The sequence below is a fragment of the Achroia grisella genome, unplaced genomic scaffold (genome assembly GCF_030625045.1).
Source record: "Achroia grisella isolate CSIRO2021 unplaced genomic scaffold, CSIRO_AGI_Agris_v1 utg452, whole genome shotgun sequence".
NCBI lineage: Eukaryota > Metazoa > Arthropoda > Insecta > Lepidoptera > Pyralidae > Achroia > Achroia grisella.
The window spans coordinates 1,266,039-1,293,069 of NW_026712864.1; the positions used below are offsets into that span (position 1 = coordinate 1,266,039).

The window sequence follows — 27,031 nt, forward strand, 5'->3', positions numbered from 1 at the left end:
TTTGATTATTAGTATTATGATATATGTTATTATGTATCAGGAAAATGCAAAACTTTACAAAATTAATAAACCAAACAAAAAGATTTCGTACATTTAGCACAACACCAATGAAAAACAATGATTTTTTTATCTGTGTATTATATTCGCATTGAGCAAATTTGCAACTACACCAAGTACCATTAAATTAATAATGGCTTTTCTGTTTTACATTTATTATTATTTTACACACCGTTTATTAAAAAGCCAACAGGTTATCAAGCTTGTGACTTTGTAGCATAGTTTTATATGACTCGTACTTTGTAGCAATCATTATCTGATCAACAAATTATGCAGCGTCAAAGCGCGGATTTCTGAATTTACTAGATTCAAGTGTTTAAAGAGTAAAGAAAGATAATGAATTAGGGTAATAATTATAATAATATCTCTGGACAATTCATACAGCCCCGTCTAGTCTCAAGCTAAGCAGAGCTTGTGTTATGGGTACTAGACAACTGATATAATAAATACCCGATGTATTTTTTTGTATAATATACCTACATACATAGCAAACACCCAGACATTTGCATTCCTGAGTTTAATTATTTGTATCGACAAATAATTAAACTCAGGAATGCAAATGTTTGTAACCGAGTGAGGAATCGAGCTCCTGAACATCAGAAGAAATGTGGTGTGCTAAACCGCTAGGCCACCAAGAGCGTTACATTATATTATATATCCATAGAGTAAATACTTTATATTTTTTTCTTCATATCTATTTTCGATCATCACTTTAAATTGTAATAATACACACTATAGAATATTAGCTTTAGCACGAAATTTATATGTATCGGCCCGAAAATACTTATTATATCAACAAATTTTTACAGATACATGTACAAGATAGAGCTGCCATGACTTATAATGTCGACGCCAGACAAACTTCAAAAAGAAAAATTATAAAAAGGGTAAATAAGGCATTATTCTGAATACTCTTGAAAAGAAAATACAAATAATAACTTCATTTAGATTTTTTATTTATTTGAAGGGCTTATTTGAAATTAGAATTCAGTAATTTATATTTCCGCTAACATGTTAAAGATTTATCGTAAAACACCGATGGCAGGTGTCTAGTAATTAGATATATTTTGTAGAAATGTTGTGGGATAGTAAAAACAATTAAATAAAAAATCATATTCGTTTATTTTATAAACAACTTCATTTATAAACAATGTCATAACATTTGACTCAGATTTTAAATACAACATCTCAATAGTATTGTTGAATATATCTACCTAGTTAATACGTTAAAAACTAATATCACAGATAATTAAATATAACGACTATGTATACAAAATTACAATAATTGTTAATGTATATTACATAAATAATAATAGTAAATGTAGGTTTGTTAGTATAATTATTGTCACTCACGCCATTCTCTCTTTAGAGTAGACAGTGATTCTTTTATTGTTTTTAATAACTATTCAAATATCTACAATTTAATATCACAATCTAATAAAATAACGTTTTTCAATCTACGAGTATGAATGTTATTTTGCAGCGTAAAGTAATAATAGATGTGCAATAAAAACGTACGTACTAAAATTTAAAGTTCTTTTCTAAATTCAAATTATTGCACAGATTAGAATTTTATAAATTGTTACAGAAAATAAAATAATTTTAGAGATTCATTTTATAACAGTCCTAAATTTTAGAATAATTTAATACTATTATAAAATGGAATTTACAAAACATGTAAACGTAAATTATAAATAAATAACAATGTATTGTCGGCATTTCTGATTATGATAAGTGCTTGTACCTTAAAATAGATGTACTGCAGAAAACTAATTCCAATTTTCTGTTGTTGAACTTGTTTTTTAAATTACCTATTTTCGTATTCAATATACTTATGTACATTTTCAATAATAATTTGTGAATTTCTTTTCTAGAATTCTGTCTTGATAATATAGTATTAAGAACATCAAAGATATTTGAATTATTATTACGAATACTATCTTGGACAATATTTGAATTGAGGGAATAAAAAACAGTGGAGCGACAGGAACCTGCAACAAGGAATATTTTTATTAAATGCATTTCATTTAGTTCATTATTTAGTTCATGTTATTTGAAAGGACTTCGGAGAAATGTACAAGGAATTTCCAATAGTCCTTAGTAGTGCTGTTTGATATTACGTAAAGTTATTTTGGAGTAGAAACTGTTATTTTTCTTTTTCTAGTTTTTTTTTATATATTCAATACAAGTTTTACAAAGCATATCTTACCTTGTAGGATCATATCTGGTATCGAATCCAGGCACGTTGAGTACATTCCATTCATCTTTAACCTTGGCGTAACTGAATGAGATCTGGTCACGGAAGGTTTCCGGTACCAATAGCTTCATCTGCTCCAAGTGTGAGTGGAACTCCGGCACCAGAGTGAGGTTTTTCTTCATTAGGTGTTCTGTGTACAAATAAAATATTTATCTCTAAATGTATTATGAGATGACCTCTCAAACAGAGATGCCTTGTGGAGTTACAATTTTCTATATCGAGTTTCATAACTCGTCTCATGCATACACACCTATTGCGAAGATTATAGACTCCTAGCTTAGATAGTACATGAAACACAATCCATACGAACACGTTAAAGAACAAAATTGTTTAGAACTTAATAAAACAATTCGATAACTTCAACGGTGTTAAATAATTATATATTATGTAAATAATAATAAACTGTAGTTGTAAATAAGCCTTATAATAAGCCGTTTGCTATTACTAAAACGTGGTATTAGTAGAATAAAATTCCCCTCGATATGGATAGAGATAAGTGTCCTGCATTTGGTTGTTAATAGGTTATGCCATGGAAACTATAGATGTAGTACATAGCTTATGGCAATATAGAATAATACTCCTTTGAAATAGTGAAATAAAAATGAGAATTAATTCACGAGAATACTGTACACATAAATTTATAGAATTGACACTATAGTGTAACCGTAGATTGGAAATAGTATTGAATATACTTTAGCTAGGTAAATAAGGAAAACCAGTATAAATCACAGAGTGACCTATGTAAATCAGTTTGACCAAATTTCCTTCGATAATACGAGGGATGCTAGTTGTTTATGTGAAGGAATGCTGTTTGGGATAAGATAAAATGAAATTCAGCCGCGAATCGCTTTTATAATGTTTCGCCTATTTTAGTAATCAATCAATATTCTGTTTTCCAACAGATAGCATTTATAGAGATGCTGTATTCGTATATGATTAAAGTATATATAAATATAAGTATTCTTAGTACTAACATATACTTATTTTTCTTTAGTTACACTATATCTTTCATTAGAGCGAGTACTAACAAACAGATGTTTTCATTTCATGTCCATTAATAGATTTAATCTCACTGTTCTTATTTCCTTTTCTTAACTTTTATAGAGATATAATAATAAAATAAACAATCTTCATTTCAATGACAAGTTTTGTTATGATTTTAAGAACCCATTAGAGTGTTAAAGATGGCGTGGATCTCTTCTTATAGGAGGAGGGTATAGTCTATTTTACCGCGCTGGTCAGACGACTTATTTTGAATTTCCTTGTCATAACTCACGTTTGTATTTAGTCAGAGGAGTCAGTCAGATGAGAGCGAGCGGTCACATACTCAGAATTCTTACTCCGCGACCACTGATAACTTTATTACATAATATTTTAGAAGAAAATCCCACAATAAGAAACAACTAAGACAAATCAAATCAATAAATATTATCAACGCGAAAGTTTTTGAGTATGGACGGCTAGTGCAACCTAGTCGAAACGTCGAGATAGGTAAATAATAAAAAAAATTGCTATAAAATTATTCGTGTTAAGACCCGGTTAATAATTTAAATAATGGATGGATGTTTGTTACTCTTACACGCAAAAACCATTGAACGGTTTTGATGAAACTTTACAGTAAAATAGCTTATACATCAGAATAACATATCGTGGACGTAGCTAGTATATTATAATATGAACACCATTAATTCATAATTTGATTATTTGACACGAATATATTACAAGTTCACAATCTTACGGTGACGTACACAATCCAATACGAGGTAAAAAAAGGGACAAATTCTCACAGAGAAGAAAAGTATAAAATATTAAGTGACTACATAATTAAAGTGAATTCTTACCAATTATAAAACCCATTGAGACGTCATCTGGTAACCGTATACCCTCGCAAATACTGATGAATCTGCCGCCACTACAACAAAAAAAAAACATTTTAGACTGTTCTCAAAAGAAGTCATTTTGAGCTGAACAATTAAATTGCGCTTCTCATCTTTTACAATAAGGTTGGGTTTTAAATATTAAAATGTTGAGGATGTTTAAAATGCCAACAAAGATTGCTAAGACCTATATGGCTTTGGAAATAATTGATTTAATCGTTTCACGTACTATTAATAAATATTGTCGTATAGCTAGGTAGGTAGTGTCGTAGGCGCTATTTTTATTTATAGGTCTAATATGTTAAGTTTTACTACCTAATATTAACACATAAGGACACAAACTTGTATAAATACAATGCATTGCTTACGTGCATTGATATTACGTCATAAAGATCTATATTGAGCTGGTAGAAAGTACTTTTATGTTGTAAACTAATGTGATACTATACTCTAGTATCACATTTGTTTAAAACTATACTAACGGTAACTACTGATATTGTTTAATAGTAAAATAAACACATACCTGGCAACAGGTAACATTTTCAGCGCCAAACTTCTGCTGATGCAAAATCCAGCACCACCGGTGGCGAACCAAAACGAGAACATTAACTGTAACAAATTGTAATGTCTAAAACTTCCATAAATACAGAGTGAAAGTGAGAACTCCGAAATTTATACGGATTATATTACATTGTGTCGTCGCTCAAAATGAGTCTGTTTTCAACAATTTCTATTTCAATGAAATAAAAGCATTTTAAGTGATCTTATCTCGATTTTGTATTGACTTTGAAAGGTTTGATGTCCGTTCAATTTACTAATAAAATATAATACACTGTGAAGCGTTTATATATTCGTTATTTAATGGGAAGTTCTATTTTAAATCTTCTCTGGGATGAATAGAGAAGTTGCAATGAAGGTGCAATAAAAGTCACCAAAAGAACTTAAAATAAATTGTGTTTTTTTATTGACTAAATTCTGGAGGCGCATGGTAGATAATTATATATACATATATGGCTCAAAAGAAACGTTAGATAACTCTGGTATGACGCATAATTTACGAATTTAATCAATTTATCTAGGATACAATTCTAGATAAATCTATAAAATAAACATGCACGTTACGGTTAGAATGTAACTTATACAGAAATTAATAATACATATATAATCGCATTTTTTCATATAACTAACGATAATATGAGTTACAAACTTTTGTAATGAGTTTGTTTATTTATAACATCTTAGCATGAAATTTGATACTTAGTAGTAGAAAAGGACATATGTTATTTATCCTTGTCAATCAATAGAACTCGGTCACGCGAACGAAGTGGCAGGCAAATCTAGTTTATATTCATAGCGGGATAAATTATAGTTCGTTTATCTGTCAATATTTATTTATGAGCCGTGCCAGTTAGTTTGGTGATATTTTTAGACAGTTGTGACAGGTTGCCTAGCAAATGTCAACCCTTCTCAAGAGGCGGAAGTAAATATTTGAATTATCATATTTCTCAAAATCATAGGCCATTATTTAGATTATATCTGTAGGTATAATAATGTGTACCTGAATTATTTGTTCATACTTCTTGACACCTAATACTAGATAGCATTTGAGATTCTTTTTTACATCTAGCCCAATGGGTTATAGGTCTATTTAAGTATGTATCTAATAGAAATTGGTTAATGTCTAGAAAATTAGGTATAAACAAAATAGGTATTTAGGTAGCGACTTAAACGGAATCAAATAGATGTTAATTAATACGTTAGTAAGAATTATTACAAAATAACAAGACTGGACAATTTACACAGGGCCATCTAATCCCCATCTAGGCAAAGACAGTGTTATAGGTACTACACAACTAATATGTTTTTTGTAAATATTCATGAATACAAATTTGAATCCTATTTGCGGCCATCGGAACTAAATCAGTTGTGGAATACAGGCTAGTTAGCATATTATATAGCTTTATATATTTTCATGATAGGTCATATATATGATTCTGACGACAATCTATGTTTCACTTTATCGCCCATAGCAATGTGCTAAACCACACCACTGACGTCATCGTATACACACACACACAATACTTTTTAGTAATAGACAAACTAAAAAAATATAGACAGATTTTAATTAATTCTTGACCAATACATTATCAGAGACAACCTTGGCTATATTTCACGCGTACATAGCCACAGGATAAAGCCAGTTTATTATAGTAATATCCATGCAATGTCGTAAAAAGGCATAATATTGAAAAAATGTTAGCTACCTTATTTGTAGGTTTTTTGTACAACTTCACAGGCTCATATATGGATGTCCGTCCAAGGTACCAGTCTTCTTGATGGTTGTATTTCTGCAGCACGGTGACAAGTCGCGGCACATTCACGTAGTTGTCATCATCGAAATGACAGAACCATCTAGAATAAAAACAAATCTTATAGATGCGATAATACATTAAAGGTAAGTTTTTATAATGATATATTATGTAGTTATATGTATATGTATATGATATGTAAATTCTACATCCAACAACAAATTGTTATAGCTCGACCAGACACAGTCTAATCACTCCTCTCCATCCTAAGGTTGCCTGGAAGAAATCGCTATTTAGCGATAAGGCCGCCCATTGTTACCTCTATATTATAATTATTTTGTTATTATTTTCATATTTAATGTACATATTAATTTATGTAATTACTCTTTCTGTGAGAGGAACAATAAAGTGTTTTTCATTCATTTCATTTTTTTATGCATACGAACTTTGCAGATATCACAAAAATGTATTTCAATAATCGCCTATCTTTCAAACAAGCATTGTTTATCCAGGTTTAATATATATTAGTGAAGAAAGGATTTTATATCCAATAATAAAGAACAACAAAATCGATACAAAATTTTTGAAATTATCTTCTAATATATCTACTCACAAACATACAGTTTGCCTGAATTACTCAATTTAATTATATATACGTACAAATAAATATTTTGAAGTAAAACTAAGACTTCAAAAAGTACGCATTTATATTATATTACAACGATTAAAGTTAATTAATATTTTATCATATTTCATACTGCATACACGAAGTACGTATCAGAGAAAAAAGAAAATGTCGAACAGACATTTAATCATCCATACTTATACGACCAACAATTTATACGGTATTTCAAACCGGCATTATAAGACTTGAAAAGTTATCAGCTGCCGTAGAAGGTGTACTACGTACCTATATATTAAAGAAATAATTGCATGATTGTATATGGAGTTTTGCTTGGTGCCAATAATTAGTGCTGCAGTGTAATTTTGCGGCATTACGTTGGACGCAAATAATAGCAGCGCCTGCGCAATCGGTGGCTACCACACGGTCAATTTATGGAGAGTGACCATGTACAAAGTGGTTATTGGTAGGTACTGACAGTTACAATCTTAATCAATTTAATGAACTAAAACTTGTTCCGTTGTTCGATATAAGTTTAAAATGCTAATCTGAATATAATTAAAAAGGATGAGCGGTCCAGGCGTCATATGATAACGTGATGTCTACAATGCTGTTCATGTACTAAGAAAATTATTACTTACCATCAGGTGAGCTACAAGCTTGTTTGCCTTTCCAATTACATAAAAATGTGAATAGATGTAGGAATAATACTATCTAGATGGACATTGATTTCAAGACAGTTTCAAATAGCGATTTAAGTTAGTACCCAGAAAAATTTCCGTCGACATTTACTACTATACATATAAAAATGTATAAGTAGTACCTATATAATAAATTATTAGTAGAAAAACTAACAATAAATGTTAATGTTTATATAAGGATCAGATAGTTGTTATATTGTTTAAAGGTTTGACAAAGACTGTAAATTAACAAATGTATAATTAACTTAAAGACATAAGTTCTCTCGACCTTAATTAGGGTGCGGCAATACTACAGATTATAACTTGTAAATATGTAATACAAAAATGGGAATTTCATTAATATGAAAATTATAGGGTACGAACGCATGTCACTTTAGTCCTCCAGAATTGTGTCGCCTAAGGGATACCACGAGTGTCACATAATGTCTTAATGTCCGTCGTTCTGCTACACATGCGTATGTGTATGCGACCATTACCACTTACCACCAAGTGGGCCGTCAGCGCCGGCTAGTTTGTCATTCCAGTTACATAAAAAAACAGTAAAATGCACCTTTATTAATTTAATTGCAATACGGCCAGTTGACTCAGTGGTTCATATTGCAATATGACGTACGACAAATGGCAAAGAGCTGCGAACTCGTATCTGTATCAGGTTTCAGTATATCGAGTTTAACTTTGCGAAATTATATCGCTTGTGTTTCTTGCAGATGCCAGATGTTTAATGACGGCTGTTAATTCTGAATTGCAAATTTTAATTGGTGCGGTGCAATGGAATAATTAAATTACGTTTAAGTAAAGGCGATATAGGTTTATTATCCCTATATTATTTTAAGTCTAGTTTAAGGTTTCTGTAGTGAATTTCGTGTTTTCCTTTTTATCGTTTTTCGTTGGTGTTGACTACACTATTACTGCGAAGTGCCAAGAAATTAAAATGATTTAAAAAAAAACAGGAGTATATTGAAGAAAAATAATATTGTGAAATTGAGATGTTTCTAAAATTCATCTTAATTTTGTTTTTTATAAAATTAAATTAGCAATATAATGAATATAGTAAATTATCATCATAATGACACGTTTATGTATTTGGCATAAGAGTATAATTTATGCATGCAGGTTGTATGAAGTAGGTCATTTAAATGGGGGTGCCATAACTGGCAGATATTTGGCACTGGAGCCGAACTAGGATTATCTGAATTAACCATTTGATAAATCTTTATAATCTAAGTTGACGTTAAATATTCCTGCTTTAGGACTTTAGGCTTTAGTATACTATAATAACCATGCCTCTTGAAAAGCAAATAACTGTCTTTATAATAGAAAAAAAGCAAAAGAACTTCATATATGGAGAATTTCAATGTTTTATTTGGTAGTGTCAAAACATTATCTATCGTAGGAAGAAAATATTATTTTCAAGCTACATACATGTGAAACTCATTATTTTCCGAGACTTCCTTCGATTTTTTTCAGACAAAAGTAGCCCAAGTTCGTCCTCTTGATACAATCTATCTTCACATCAAATTTCATTTTCATAATACTTTATAATACTTTCATAATTCATAATACTTTATTTGCCAAATGTAGGTAAACAATAAGGTGTTATAAATATGTTGTTGAGATTCGTACATTAATATATATACAATTAATGTTTAAGGAAATAAAATTACTGTACTACGTCATCATACCGATAGTCATTAATCAATTGTCTTTACGTTAATGTATTAGTCAGGAAATCACCAACCGTGTAGTAAGTTTTAAATTAAAATCCGTTTAGTCTTTTGTTGTGAAAGGATAACATATAGAGAGATAGACAGACACACTTTGAATAATAATAGTAATCCCAAATGATACGCAACAAATAAGTAGCACCTACGATTAATAAGGTTAATAATGTTGTATAGGTTACTTATTCAAATTGTGTTCGCAACGTACAGGTACAACATAAACTAGTAAATCGACCTACATAAACGAATTGAAATGTCATAATCTGGTTCATGTTCAAACTAACTTAAATCTATTAAGTTCTACAAAGCCAGAAATCGAAATACATTCATTTACGTAGATTTTGATTCAATTTCATAAGAACTAAAAAACTGAGCTATAACTCATTTTCAATTTTATGTATCTTCTTACGTATTTATATAGATAAATATTGTTTATTACATTCAGAAAATACATAAAATAATTTAGGGACAATATGAGAAAAGGTTGACTTATCTCATAGTAGAAATCTCTTCCAATTAACCCAAAATAGCAGTATAGCCCAAAATAGGTTGTAACGAGTGTGTAATAATTAGTGCAAAAAGTAAATACAACGACAAGAACCAAAAAAATTACTAATTAAACAGATAAAAAAGAGAAAAGAAAAAATAGATTCGAATACTTATGTTACTTACGTTTTTGTTGTTATTATCTATGCGTTTTGCATAAACAAACTCATCTACATATCTCGACAAAAATTACATACTTAAAACTTCACATTTTTAATTCAGTTGATAATTATTCAATCAATCGGCAGTAGATAATACACAAGATTGTTTTTACTCTTGTAGCGTTGGTTAAAATCGGAGGGTAAGCAATGGATGTACACATAACCTATGATGATAAGGAGTAATATACTACGTAGGATTACCTAGACGACAAAAACATACAAATACCTATTATCTCACAATGTTTCAAAGTGGACTCTAACCAGATGGCGGGTAAGATAAATCATAGAGTTTGTACGTACTTATGTACATAATTTATAGTTAACGAATGAGGCCGGACACTGGACTATGGCCGCTAAAATAGCAGTTAACGTCATCCATACGGTTGTAAATACCCAAAAAGGAATTAACGAAGACCCAGTTTCAATGCGGTATCAGCGAAAACTCGATCCATATAAATGAAATATTTTATCTAAGTATCATCTCACAGTGTAATGGAAATGAATATGTTGGTATTAGAAATTTTATAGGTATCTATATTGATAACTTTAAATATAACTGATGTATTATTATCACTAAATTATGTAACCTACTTACTTTTAACGTTGATGATATAAATGAAAATTTGGTAGATAATATTGGAAAAATAAATTCTCAATTTTTATTCAGGGACACTAATCTATTTTTGCATATTACACAGTACAAAAATAAGTGATCACCACTATGGGTAGGCTTAGATCTTTTAAATTAGGCCACGGATTTTAATGCAGTTTTCAGTAATAAAGGAAGGTTTATATGTCTGTTACCTGAATATTACAGTACAGAAGACCCGAGAAGTTCAAAGATTAGTAAATCACCAGTGCGAAGCCGGGGCAGGTCGCTAGTAATATTAATAAAGAACTAGCTCTTAACCCTTATTACTACATTCTCTATATTAGATAGACATTTTTTAATGTAAAACATCTAAGTATAAAAGTCTATGTCTATATAATATATCTTCATGGCAAACTTTATTAAGATCCGTTTAATTGTGTAAACGAAGAAATATAACAAAAAAAGAAGACAAAAACACAAAGACTTTTCATAACATTAGTACTGTTTATAGTAATTGTCACTTAAAAATAAGGGAAAATTAATAATTATTCAATATCATTATATAATTTATAGTTGCATCTTTTGTAGGTCTATAAAAAATATTTACGCATTTGTTTAGATGTAAACCTACTACTACATCATTATTTGATCACAAACATACTCTAACTATATCATAAATAAAAAAGAAAGTCTAACTTACTGGCGCGAAATCCAGCTAGATTAAGGGGTCTCTTACTAAAAGGACTATAATCCTATTACACTAGTCCAAACGTCCAGCTGAGACCGATAAAGAGAATTGCCTATTGTGTATTTTTAGTCCCGCGAGGAAATCCTAAATATTTTATTCCATTAGTCTTTAATTCAAACTAATATTACAATTTCTAAAGTCTGTTTATTTGTTATCTTTCACGTCTAAACTGCTGAATGAATTTAATGAAATATAATATATAAAGATTGATTGTATCCTGAGGTTGGACATTGGTTAACTATTGTCTTAAGAAAATTTAAATTTAGTCGAAACATACTACTAGAATATATGATTGTAAAAATATTTATAAAGAAAAATTTTTGTTCTGTTATCTAAGAGTTGACAGCGATGTCTTTACTTTCGTAGTATATTAATACTTAAATATTAATTACTTACTTAAAAATTAAACCGTAACAAATATACTTACTTTCGCATTTAGAATATTTGTTACTGGCCAGCTTGTCGCGCATTCTTTTAATAAAAATTCGTATTATTTTGATACCTCTTTTTTTAAATGTCACTTTTGACTTCCTTGTGAGTCCTCTTCGGAAATATATACCCGTTAATTATTCTTGCTTCTATTAAATAGTTTAGTGATACCATTGCAGTCACAGTATTAATTAAGATTTAAGAAAGAGATAGAGCTCACCATTTACTGTAATACTAGCCTTTCCTGTCGAAAAAGCTGTCAGTTATATATTGTACCATAAATTAACTGTCTGACTTTATGTACCAATTGATGCGTGGGAGAAGGAATGGAAACTAATGTGGCCAACCAATGACCCCCGACTGTCGCGGCTTGATTCTTTACGAACAAAGGACCAAGTCTCATTTTACATCAATACTGCCGTGGCGAATTGTCAATTCATTAGAGGGTTGCCGTAGTTCCTCAATGGCTCAATCCGAATACATTAATTAAGTCTTTATCCCTTAGAGAAAAAGATTGAGAATTCACAAATACTGAACGTAAGATAGTTAAAAGATCAATTAATGTTTATTTTGTAATACAACCCTTTAAATATGGCCAAAAAGATGGACCACAGCTGCAAGAAAAAAAATACGAAGGGGCGAACAAAAACATTCATTGGTATTCTGTGTAAACGCGTGAAAATCATTGTGAAGCTCAACATAATATTGAATTTGCTCTTTAAAAACCATTAACGTTTGTTGTGTGTATTTCAACATCGAGCTTGTTGAGTTCCATGTCTACAGATTAAAAAGCTTTTCACTTGGTTTAACATCCTTTCATAGTTCGTGGATGACTGAGTAAATAACTCTTAAGAAAAACATAGAATATTAAATAAGTGTACCGCATATAAAGAGTAAATAGTTTTAATTTTTTAATATTTATTTCGAAATTTTGAATTGTTAATATGTTATTTAGGAAATATAGTATTACATATTAGAGGAAAAAGGAGAATAAGACTACGTAAATATCTTAAAATAACTAAATAAATATATATTGTTTTTTCTTCTTATTTTTTGTTATTCTTTCTAATTGATTTACTTTTAAATTGCGTATTGCACGTAACGAAATTTGTATCTCGTCACTCGTTACTCGACACACGTTAAATTTTTCTACTATTACTCCTACTCATAGTAGACATATTAATTTTAGTGTTTCCATTTTAGTTTGAATCACATCACATCTCTATTTATGAAATGAAAATTCAAGTATATTTCAATTTACCATAATTCTTCAAGTGGTATGGTTTTCAAGTGTAAACAAAGAAATTTATCCAATTCAAACACCGTCGTCTACGCAACTTACATCTTTGAATACTAATTAAGTAAACATTCTTGGCCAGCTGTAATAAAATTCACGTCTAATATATAATTATGACAATTTCTTATTTTGTATTTTGACACATCTAAAATTGGAAATATATAGAAAAGGCATAATAAACTGTATAATGACTGAATAAACATGTGGAAAATACAGGTTTATTCAAAGCTTCAAATTTAGACATTGGTTCTTAAGTAAAAGAATACTCCAATTTTAAGGGAAACCTTTGGTATAAATACGCCGTGAGATCGATAAATATGATCAGTGGGGTGGTTAACGAAACTAACATCAAATATTTATTCAAACAAGCTTCTAAAAACAGAAGTTAAGAGCATCTTGTTTTTACTAAAAACAAAGGCTCAAGTGTGCTCTCATGAGTAAAGTTTGAACTAATACGGTCATTTGGTAAAAAAAAACATGGTCTTAGAACCATTGGACTATTAACGAAATTACACTTCCGAGTACCGTTTTAAAAGCAATTTTAGGCATCAATTTGAGGTTAATGTGGTAAGCGTTTGGATTAGAGATGATATTTGAGACTTATTATATATACTTCGTTAATATTTAATGGAACTTGTAGGTGGTTATCAAATTGCTGTATTATTTACTTAGACATAGGCCAAGAACGAATAAACATCAGTGGGTATAGACTTTATTTAAATGCGTTCTTAGTTCTTAGTTCGTAGCAATTGTGTTTTTTTTATATAAATATTTATTTAATATAGTATTTGTAATTCTGATATATTAATTACATTTATTTCTATTTTTTAGCCTGTTTTAGCTTTTTATCTTCAAATTTTGTTGTTTTAATTTATATTATAGGATATTGGTAAATATCAACTTAATTGCTTTTGAAAAAAAATAGGCATATGAGGTAGAGCAATATAATAGAAGGAATTATGCATAATAAAAATCATAAAATAAATTATATACGTGCTCACGCACACATATATAAAATATTTACAATAAAAATAATAGGTTTATCGTTTAACACTCATAGTTTGTGAAAATAAGACTAAACTTACAGATTACCTCAAATTACTATGGAATTATTTTTAAATGTACCAAGAGATTCCATTTTATTTATTTCATATTTTTATTTCGTTATGAATTCTTAGACGTTAATTAAATAAATTAGATTTAGTATCCTGAGGCGACTCTATGGTCGGTTATTTTTATTGCCCTAATCGTATCAAAATAAAAAGAATAAATTACTATATTTGCTAACTCTTTCGTTCATATACAATAACAGTATTTATTTTATTTGTAAATTGTTTATTGTATTCTCTACACATGAATATAAATATTGAATGTGTATAGAGTAAGATCACGTGTTACCAATTTTGTCTCACCTAACACTTTTCTATTTATGACTAAGCTATATTTAAAAAAAGTGCAAGTCAAGTTGCTAAATAATTGACACTTGTACATTGTTAAATTCCGCTGAATGCTAGTAACGGATTGCTCATTCAATTGCAAGCAAGATAAAAACTACTATACCTAACCTAACTAAATTATTATTTTTTATTCAAGAGGTTATCAAATTTTTAAAGTAACTACATTTTGCTAATTTATTTTAATTAATATCGCAGATTCAAATATGGAATTTACTTACTTTTAAAATATATTTTTCTCAGTGTATCAGTATTGTATAATATATTAATTTTTATTAGCAGTATATGATTAGGACCGATTACCATGAAATCTCTAATTCCTGTTCCCTAATTGTAGCTCTGAGATCCACGCTAGTTATAATTACGGGACTGATTAATAGCATCCATCATTTCACATATTACGTATAGTGCTTTGATTGCGTTATAATTGCTGAGATGTGTCACTTTGATGGACTAGGTAACGGTAAGGCAGATAGTAATTACATACGATCTAATATCTGCTGACGACCTATCATTCATTTATTGAGGCGATAATCCACGTTATAGCGTCGGGGTTAGGTTGTAATACCGACTGCCGAGTTGGCTAGTATAGTAAAGCCTTGGTTTGTAGAGTTACGTTAAGTCGTAAAATCTCCGTTAATAAAGATTTTTAATTCAAGAAGATAAATTTTCGAACGTGATCTAATTAAACTAAAGTCTAAAGATCAGTAAAAATATAAATGAAAATTTGAAAAATGTTAATATATTCTTAAAGTTATTGTATTTTGTAAATGTTTATATTTATACATAATAGAGCATTTATAGCAACCTGTGCAAATTTTATCATTTATCATTAACATCAAACTTACTATTTAACTGGCTTTTTAGTTGAGAAAAATGATCAAGATAATCAGTTTTTCAATAATATGAGTAAACTAAATCTTTAAATAAATACAATTGACAAGAAATATTTGACGGATATTCAAAATTTCTTCTAATTAATGTAATGTATTTTGTACAGAAAAAATATATGAAAAACACCTTTATTTTTGTATTTGTGCATTAAAGTTTTAATAAAAAAACAAATAAAAATAAAAACTACAAGATAAATAATAGACGGCTAAAGTCGTTCCAAAATTAAGGCAGAATGACAACGGAGTAATACTGCTATGGTTTTGTTTTCATTTTGCGTTATAAGGAACCATAAAATACAAATAAAATGGACCCCTTACTTTTTATGCCGGCACAATAGATGAAGCTTATGGCGAACACTAATTGGCGCTTGTATTGTTTAATGATATAATGATACATGTTTAGTTTTCCTGGTCGACTAAATGATAACCTCTGAACGTGGACCGTTATTAAACGTTGCTGTTATGAAATCAGCGAACAATGAGGGCGAGTACCGACTCAGGCTGTAGGAGTTAGTCATTACATTGGAAACAATGGTACTGTATTCAAACATACATAAACGGCGGGTTTATTAAAATTGTTATTCATTTATACCGTTACCGTTTTCTGCAGATTTAGCCAAGCGGAAGAGGAAACGCCACTTTATATCATATGTGGTTGTAGTCCATGAAATATCAGTTTTGGAAAGTTTATAATCTATCCTGACGAGATAAAAATCATCACTCCTAAGAATATCCTTCAATTCTTGTCCCTCACGGATCTAGGCAGCGAACCTTGATAAAGGGCGAGCATAATGTATATATGCAGGTCGGAGTATCACAGGTCTTAGAACCTGATAATAGCCCAAAACCCCCAAAAATAAAAATTAAAAATTTCAGATTACAAATATTTCAGAAATTACAAATACATATTATAAAATAAAGTTCCCGACCCGTCTGTTCATTAATGTTAAAAACTATTCGACGGATTTTTATAGAGTTTTTAGCCATAATATAGTAATAGAGTGACTACTAGGGAAGGTTTAGATGTATGATTAGTTAAAGTTTTGTGTAAATTAATTAAAATAACCTTGCGGTGTCGTGGCAGATCGCTATTTTATAAAAAATAATATTTGTTTAGGTAATATTTATAAAGATCATTGCAAATTAAAGTACTTGTTAGATACTGAAATTAGGATGGTATTCAAAGATTAATTTTAAAATAACTATGAACACAATATGTGTTTATAGTTATTTTGTGTTTATGTATTTCGGTTGTTAATGTTTGGGTTCAATTATTAAAATCATGAAAATTCTGCACATACACTTTGCTCATACATTATTCATAAACAATTAGATATTATTCATTATTAGATTTGACTTTTAAATAATTTAAATATTAGATTAAATTAAATGACAGACTGGAAATTTCTTTTTTAACTGACTGGAAATGTTTAATTTTTAAAACAAAAATAATAATTTTTATGTAGATCTTTTAAGCAAAATTCTAGATTAGAAATATACAAAACAATATTTTAATAGTAGCACAGTCAAATTAAATAAACAATTATTATTAACTCAACACTGGTAGTATAGTAGTAATGAATATGGGTATATAAAAGTATATTCAATGTGCTTTGTTTGAAAATTTTATTCAAGTAAAAAACACTTACTTTTTACCGCTCTCCAGGAAATGGTCATACTCCACCGACATTTTGCAGCAGAGGTGTTTGCGTTGATGCGACGCCGAGCAGTTCGTGTTTACCATGTGTCCATCTGGTAATACACGAAAATAAACTTTAATGCAATGACATACAGTTAAATTTTCTATAATAATTCGCCCAGGTAAAGGTACCCTTATCTGAAGTTCCAACAAATGTAAGAGATCAAAATACTTTTAATATTACGAAGTTGAAACTTAGTAATGTTACTCACTGGTTTGATTTTGATGCTGTCGATTTTCTGTGTCTGTGAAGAACCAAGTCTGTAACAAAAGATATAACTTTTTAAAGGCATATGATACGTTACGATTACCTTTTGATATTACATAATCTTAAATTTCATAGAAAAACAACAAATCTGTTAATAAATATATAAGCTGAACTAAAGTAATAGAAAGTATAACATACGATTCTGTAATTTAGGTCAAGAAATGTAAAAATATAATATAAAATGCATGCAAAGCTGACAATAAATATATGTAAATATATGAGTGTACAGTGTATATAACGGAGGAACGACATATGTATAGATTGTGCATATAAATCTTTAGGAAGAAATTCTTAATCATATATAATAAATATATCGTATCAAAATCCGTTGCGTGGTTTATAAGAAGTTAGCGACATAACTTTACAATATACATACTGATACTTGACTGAGTTGTTTTACAACAAATATTAAATACTTCCTTCACGTGAAATCAAAGAAAAGTAATCGGAGTTTTAATTTCTATACATGTGTGTAAATATTTATGTGTGAGATGTTTTCATTTCTTATCACATACATACACACACAAAGCGTCAAACAAAGTCAAACTTTGTTACTTATCTTCCTCAAGGTGCGTTAAACATTTCCGCGAAATTTGTTAGAAGCTTTGTTGTACAATCGTTGTGTAATCAAATACTTCATACATTTTCGACTTACAAATTCTATATCTCTGTTATATTTTTCCAAATGATATTATCAAAAGTATATTAATAATCATTAATATTTTATGTAGGTACAAAATAAGAATTTTTTCTCTTAATACCTTTTTTTATAGTGATATTTGATAATTATAATATTTTAGAGCTTTTGTTGGAATCATGTTTCAAAATATTAGGCATGTTGAAAATTTAATTATATTTTGAGAGACACCGATCCTACCAGAAGAACTTATTAGTCACCAGTTAAAACATAATATATATATTTTTAAATATATATGTTTAAATTAAACAAAATTACAGTGATTTATTTTACAGGAAGAAGGCGAAACTTGACCTACTTTCATTAAAATTAGAGATAGCATATGTTCGTGCCCCCGATGCAATCAGTCTTTAAATTTCGTATGCATTATCCATATTATAAAAGATACTCAACTATTTTTTTTTATTTACGCATTTCAAAACATTTGACTAACACGTATTTTTGAATTTAGGTTAATTAAAAAACATGTGTAATTTATTCATAAGTTGTTAAAAGTGTCTTGATAATTGGTAAATAATTTAATTTTATCCATTGCAGTAATATTGCGATTCTAGATAAAGGGATTTATAACCACATTACCAAATTTATTAAGACAGTATGAATGTATAATAGTGTAAGTAGAAACTTGTAGATTTTATCAGTTATTCAAGTTGGTCAGTTTTTAATGAATATAAATTGTCATATTAACAAATTGAGTGACCAGTAAACATGTCTGAAGTTAGTATTTATGTGTTATTTATGAAAACGCCTACACGGTCAGATATAATCTACGTAGAGTTAATATAACATTAGCATTTAGGGCGGAACTGCCGCAATCTCGTTCTCTGTTGACAGAACACACCCGCCGATAATAGGTGGTAAATGTTGCTTAGGCACCAACAACGAAATGAATCATATGGAAGTGGCTAAGATAGATTCGTTTTTAAACCGAAAGGATTTCAAAAAGATTTCACTAATTTGTGTGTATACTAGAATACAATTAAACGATATATACCAAGTTTTCTTAAGGATCGGCAACGCGCACGTGACACCCTTTGTGTCGTTAGGCGTCCATAGGATACGGTAACCAATGGTATAAGATGGCCCGTATGCATGTTTGACACCATCAAAGTAAAAAAAAAAACTAAGTAGGAATTATCGCCCTAAGAACGAGGAAAGCTCAGACAATTCATATAGTAGCGTCCTTAAAATTGTTCTTACTGAGGAACAAGTTGTACGAAGAACCTTCACTGAGACGATTATCTGCTTTAATTGTAGTTGAGCAATATTAAATGGATAAGAGTAAAAACAAAAAAAACATAAATTAAATAAATATTTCCTAACAACTATAATAGCGAATAAAGTAATTTGGGATGTGATTAAAGATCAAATAAAACGTATTTAATGATATTATTTCATTAAATTAAATGTATGCACTGAAAGTTCTACGCGATATGCGTAGTTCGATTCGTATTCAGAGCTAGGTATTAATTTACAATACATGCCGCTTCAATAAATCACTATTGTTACTAGCAGTTCGGTAAATACCATTAAACACACCTTGGTCTGTTCATAACATATTCACTTAACGTATCCATCTAGATAAATTACTGAAATACTGAGTATAATTTCATTTCACTTGTAGTCTATACTATACTACTAATACCTACAGTAGATTGAAGAATCTTCTTTACTATGTTATCTGGTATTAATACGAAAAATAAACGTGACGAAATTGATACAGATCTATCGAAAGGTTATTAAATCGTAGATTATAGAAAAAAAAATCTTTCAGAACATGATGGAGATATTCAGTGGATATACAGCAGTAAACACAATTTATTCTTGTTTTCATCACAGTTACACTTAAGACAACTGTTACTTAGAAACGAGAACACTATTTTTAAATAAGATGAATTATAGTTTTGATTCCATATCTAATGTATCTAATAGAACAACAGACTTCAATGAATGAAAGATAGTCAAGAGGAAATAAAAGTGTATTAATAAAGATGCATAGTATTCGCATCCAATAAACTACTAGGTTCTAGCAAAACATCTGACGGTGTTTGTCAAAACTTTAACGCTGACTGCGTTGTTTACTCCATGTTGAAGAAAAACAGAAGGAAACTCCAAATAATTTCAATTTAGGCATTTCTATATATTAGGGTTTAATTTAAAGTTAGCTCAACATCATTCCTACACATTAATATTTAAGATTGACACTTTTAGTCATATTGTTTCCAACATCCTTCTTTTGCAGTAAGATAAAAATAATAAGCTGTAATTTTTATGTCCATATTCTAAACGAATTAAGTTTCTACATATTTTTTGTAATTAAAAGGATATTTGGCCCAATATATACTTAAAAATGGTTAAATTTCAAAGAGAGGTTGATGTTGCGCATATTTTCATTAGGTAATAATTAATTGAAGGTCCTCGTTAGTACATTTTACAATAAATAAGTTAATACAGGTATCATTTTCAATAACGTCCGCCGGTGTCAGGCCGTTGGTATTATTACAAGTACTCGTGTATGCATAGCATTTATTACTCAATTTGTAATCTGAAGAGTACTCCATATCCAGTCAGAATATAACGCGTATTGAATTTAGATTTGCCTGCAATAATAATTTCATTGGTTTCCCATTTAGTCCTTTAAAAAATAGTCTGGTAATATTGTGTATTATATTTTTTCTGTAAATTTTTAATATCTTATCATAATTTTTATAAAACTCTTGGTAACAGTTATTATATTTTTTACTAGCAGTCATCTGTGATTTCGTCTACTTATGTAATTTTATAAATGATCCAGTGCATTTAGTTCAAATTAGCGCTCGAATAAAAAAAATAACATACCACATACATTCTTACTAAGTTAGAAGAAATATAGGTTTCATCTAATTTACACAATCTATTTGGAAATTGTAGCCTATATGTTATTCAGATGTACTTAAAGTTATATTAGTAGTTTTATCGATTTCACGCTATACTGATAATATTTGAATCATTTAAATAATTGTATTAATAACATTCATCTATCCATCCTATCCATCGTTCCAAGCAAAATTTTTTATAATATTAGTGGGAAGTACTAGTAAAATTAATTTATTTTTTTATTATTCAAGCTATTTACTTTACTTTTATATAAACGTAGCCTAGATATATTTTTATATTCGCGTCTACAATATAAGGTATCTTATATTCTATTAATTATAGTATTAGGATTATATTATTATTGTATTGAAAAAACTGTAAAATCGGCTCTATATATTAACAAAACAAATTATGTTAAAACTAGCTTTTGCTCGCGGCTTCGCACGCGTTAATTTAACCCCTTAGGGGTAGAATTTATCAAAATCCTTTCTTAGGAGATGCCTACGTCATAGTAACTTTACGCATGCAAAGTCTCAGCCCGATCGGTTTAAAGTTGACAAAGTTTCATATAAACTTTCATCCCCTATTTTATCCCTTTGGGGGTAGAATTAATCAAAATCCTTTCTTAGCGGATGTCTACGTCATAACATCTACCTGCATGCCAAATTTCAGCCCGATCCGTCCAGTGGTTTGGACTGTGCGTTGATAGATAACTATGTCACCTTTGAATTATATATTTTTAGATATTATTTCTTATAAATATGAATTATTAATTATGTTATATTAATGATGCAGGTAAACTTAAGTACACAACTGAATTACAATTTATACAATAAATTTTAATCGCCATCGAGTTGAGTGACTTTTATCAAATAAGTATAATATATAAATAAAATATGTAATATTGTAAAACAAATATTTCGTAATAAGTCAGTGTCAATAAAAAAGGATTCTATTTTAAGAATTCCGTATACTGTGTGATATTATATATTGAATTACTATAAATTAATCTTCGTTGGAGATGATATTGACGGCTTTTGTTAAAAATATGAACATCGTATAAATTCTCAGATAAATCAAAAGCAACCTATCCAAAATACAAAAGAGCTAAAACCGACGCAGTCTGGTCACGTGGCCGGCGCGCGCGCCTTAATGCCACGCGCGCAAGCGCAGGGTCCGTGCTCAATAGTTATTTATGTTGGTCCTTCGGACCGGATTAACGGTTGATTATGCACGCTCCAGATTCAGGAAACGCGAGTTAACCGGGCAATGCACGACTAGTCGCAGACCTATTGTTAACTTTTGTACAATTCAATATAAAGAGCACTTCGTGTTTCTACTTGATATATTGCCTATGGGAGTATTATTCATATGTTACATTTTAATTTTGAAACCATGCTGAATTCGATTTTTTTTTGTTGTTTTTTACTTATAATTAGGGTCTACTAATGATTTTAAAATGTACTTTAACAATTGTCACCACATTCATTAGCAGACAGAATAGGGTAATTAATGAAACACACTAATGATTTTAAGTCTCAATTAGGAAATTACTTAAAATAGTCTAAAGACCAAATATTATATTCGAGTTTTAAAGTGAAATTAATGGCGACGTTGACCTTATAATTAAAAACATACGGTTCCAGCTGTGAACAATTATCTAATGCATTTATTACTTTGTGGTAAAAATTTGACACTGCGGGTAGTATTTTGATTGTCCCCGAATTTGTTTGTGATTATTTTTAGTAGAAACAATAACACTATAGCATTAACAAATATGCAATAAATTATCATAAATCGTTATCGTTAATGTTTCGGTTTTTACAAAGATACATTTGTTGGTGTAGTAACTATACATAAAACGGCTTAACCAATTCGGGTGTAATTTTTACTAATATAATGCTTAATTTCATTTAAAATTTATAGTGCCTGTTTACTTTCAATCGGTTTATAAAAAAAATTATACATGTCGAACTAACCGGCTCAGTTAATACCTAATGTTATTTTTCTGCCAGTATAGGCCTTCTAAGTACTTTAATGTTATATTACTAGACGCATTATTGGACTTGACGCCCCTTCCTTTATTCATACAGGAAAAGGCGAAAGCCAATATGCTCAGAATAAGTTCCCAAAGGAGGATATCTTGGCATTCCCTGGCCATAAAAACTATACAAGACTCGATTATGAGTGATCCTATTCTGGGAATGCCTGAAGACAACATGGCACCAGAGTGTAACTTTGTACAATATTACAAAATCGAAATATCTGGAAGAGACGAATGGCAAAATAACCATACACCGTCTCACTCAGAGCATGACCTAGTCTGGTTTACAGACGGGTCCAAAATGAGATGATGTAGGATGTGGAATATGTGGTGTAAAACCCAAAATCTGCAACTATATAGGCTTAGGAAAATACGCCTCAATCTTTCAGGCAGAGACTTACGCCTTAATTAGATGTCTGGAAGTAATCCTAAGCCTCAACTACATCAATCAGAACATATACATTTATTCGGACAGTCAAGCTGCTCTACTAGCACTTACCTCGTACGAAATCCGTTCTAAACTTATTAGAAACTGTATCCTGCTACTAAATGAAGTAGGAAGCAGAAATAATATTATTCTGAGATGGGTCCCCGGGCATTCAAATATTGAAGGCAATGAGAATGCCGACCATCTGGCAAAGTTAGGGGCAAAAACCGTCCAACTGGGCCCCGAACCCTTCTGTGGTGTGCCTCGTTGCCTAAAACTGGGACATCTCAAATTAATAACCAAACGAGAAGCACTGAATCACTGGCAAGAAATGCCAGGATTAATACATTCAAAAGACCTTATATCGGGCTTCTCGACCAAATACTCCAATCGATTACTGCTATTGAGTAAAAACAACATATGCATGATGACTAGGGCCCTCACAGGACACTGCAAATTGAACAAGCATATGGCTAAGCTAGGCCTATGCACGACTAGTATCTGCAGATTCTGCCAAACTGAAGAGGAAACGCCGCTTCACATCCTATGTGGTTGTAGCCCACTCATGCATAAACGAAATATCTCCTTTGGAAAGTTTACACTCTTTCCCGAGGAGATAAAAACGATCGCTCCTAAGAATATCCTTCAATTCTTGTCCCTGACGGGTCTAGGTAGCGAACTCTGAAAAGGGCGAGCACAATAGATCTATGTAGGTCGCAGTGCTACAGGTGCTACACATCTGACAATAGCCCAAACAACCCAATAAAAAAAAAAAAAAATATATTACTAAGACATGACAATATTATTTATTATGCCAAAACAATATACAAGAGAAAATCATTGCTAAACTATAAACGATATAATTTTATGCATAACTAGAAGTAGAAGTAAATAACAATTAAAATATCCGGCGTAACTGTATGTTTTTATGAAAATGACTTAAATATCTTTATTTTTTATTGACTTCTGAAAATATTAAAATTTATAAAATTATGTTAGATTCCTAAAAAAGGAAGAAGAAAATATTCTATTATAAAATAATAAAATATTTTCTTTGTTTTTTGTGTTTTCAATAAAAAATAAAGAAAAATCATCATATCAGAAAAATATTTGTAACTATAATTTAAAAATAGTATTGATAGTATGTTCATAATTTAGTGATTAACGGTAGAATTAAATTTGTAATGACATTAGACACCAATTCTCTAAGGTGCATTATTTTCGATAATTGAGAGACTGTTATGTTTAGCAAAATGGTTTGTCCATATTCTAAAGTTGCTGAAATGTTGGAAATAGGAAAGTATACATTAATGTAATAATTTGTTCTAGTTATTAAATAAAATCATTCTATTAATACAAATATAAGGTTAATTAATGATAAAAGATTTGTAATTATTTTATTACTCATAGACGAAAAACATGCATATAATTGTGCATAAATTACATACAAATGGCGTTTACAATTAAGTTTAAATATTTATGAATAAAATTAATAAATACATATATAATCTAGCACAGGGTAGGGAATGTTGTGGAAACAGTAAAATTGTTTTGTTTATTAATGTAAACATCCATTTGAATAATAATATTAAATGTACAAAGAAGAAATATTTTGAATTATGAACAAAAATTCCAATAAATAATGCTCACCTGTTGCCTCGCTAATTGAAACCATGTTTTCAAAATTATCGGTAATCTTGTATACTGATAATGTTTTGTTGTCTTAACACTAATAAAAATATCATTTAAACTAATGTTTTTATTCTGTCCACTATTGTAAAGACTTGTTTTTGTCACAGGTTCAATAGAAAGGTCAGGCACTTGCACTGCTCCCGGTCTTTCTTGGAAGTTGAAAGTTACTCCGCCATGGTACACTAAAAGGCTACAGTATCCTACTGTTATCAGCACAGCTGCTGCTTTAATCATCCTGCGCCCTCCCATGCCAGAGCCTGGCGGCACTGAAGCACTGATAAGCTTGCGAAAGTCTTAACACGTTATCACTCATCTGTTGGTATTTATATCGAAACACTATTCAAAAACAGAGCGCAAAGTATAGTCCAAACCGACACAGTGGTTTAACGTCAAAGAACGGCTACAAACTAAATAAAAATGTAGCACATTTGCCCGCGCTACCGCCGCCCCCACCACGTGGTGCGAGTGAGAGGTGTGATTGTTTTGTCCCTATCTTTTAGTTGGCCCTACCTGCGCGCGCGCCGAACTGCCGCCTGCACCGCCGCCGGCTGTGATACCCATGTCGATTGTTCAATTCAACTTTTTCTTGGTCTGAGACATAGATTATTGTATTGATATATACTGACAGTTCGAGATATCAACATTGTATAACATTAAGAAATCAAAACAAGAAATAGTTACTCAGAACGACATAGTTGCTGGATTAATAGGCTCGTATGGGCTGTTGATGACAAATTCATATATGGTTCTTAAATGTGTCTCGTTTACTAATTATTAATAAACTGTTTTTTTCTTAAAACAGCAACAGAACTGCAATAGCAACCTGGTGAATTCACCACAATGAATCTGATTTCCTATCCGGATTCTGTCGCTAGTGCCAGGAGTCGCATAGGCAATATTCAATCAATATTTTATGAAAATTAATAAAAAGAAGAATCTTCGTATTTCGTTATTACTCTGACTGGGAGAGTTGCAATTAATAGAGTCAGCATGACTATCTTATAAAAGAAACGTAATAAAGGATAAATGAATATAACATTGAACGACGAGCTATGGCAAATCACGGCTATAGATGTTTAATTTATAAATATATCTATCTATCATATAATACTCAATACAGATATATCTACAAATTAAATTACAACCCTACTGTCAACTTATTGGTCAGTCTCAATTACAGAAAATTACACGATATCTCAGTGATTCACTGACAGATTTTACATCGTCATCCCACTAATTTGTTTCCATTGGCGTACAATACACTTTTGTTACGGAGGATATAAGGTTGCTGTGCCCAAATCAGCAGCCAGTGGGTGGTAATGAAATTATTGAGAGCCAGTCATTGTTGCATTAAATTCCACTCAAATTAGATAATAAAAGACGAAATTGCCTACCGGCGAGATTAATAGCGTGAGTTTTGAAAGTCCAAGTGAAAGAAGAATAGATTTAATACATGGAACAAATTTTTAATTTGTCCATCCATTGAACGGTATTTCATTTCGCCGTTAATTTCACTTTGTAATTATTTTCACTTGTTCTGATATTATATTGCGTTTAATTAAATTATTTTTATACCTTTGTGGTATGTGAGTAATAATATTAACAGAAATTTCATGTTAGTTAATTCCTGATGAATTTGCAATGATTACCTGACTGACTTGTATTCATAGGTACTCTTTTACTC

The 27,031-nt window shown here is 30.2% G+C and overlaps 1 protein-coding gene across 1 annotated transcript; it reads right to left on the minus strand.

The window, feature by feature from the left end:
- Positions 1–1,203: 1,203 nt before the first annotated feature.
- Positions 1,204–25,767, minus strand: LOC131845090 (fringe glycosyltransferase). Its single transcript, XM_059194112.1, is given in 9 exon segments — positions 1,204–2,048; positions 2,267–2,444; positions 4,156–4,226; positions 4,715–4,800; positions 6,456–6,603; positions 17,314–17,416; positions 17,576–17,624; positions 25,306–25,617; positions 25,619–25,767. Coding segments are annotated over 9 exon segments (1,044 nt in total). The 5' UTR covers positions 25,661–25,767; the 3' UTR covers positions 1,204–1,993.
- Positions 25,768–27,031: the final 1,264 nt, after the last annotated feature.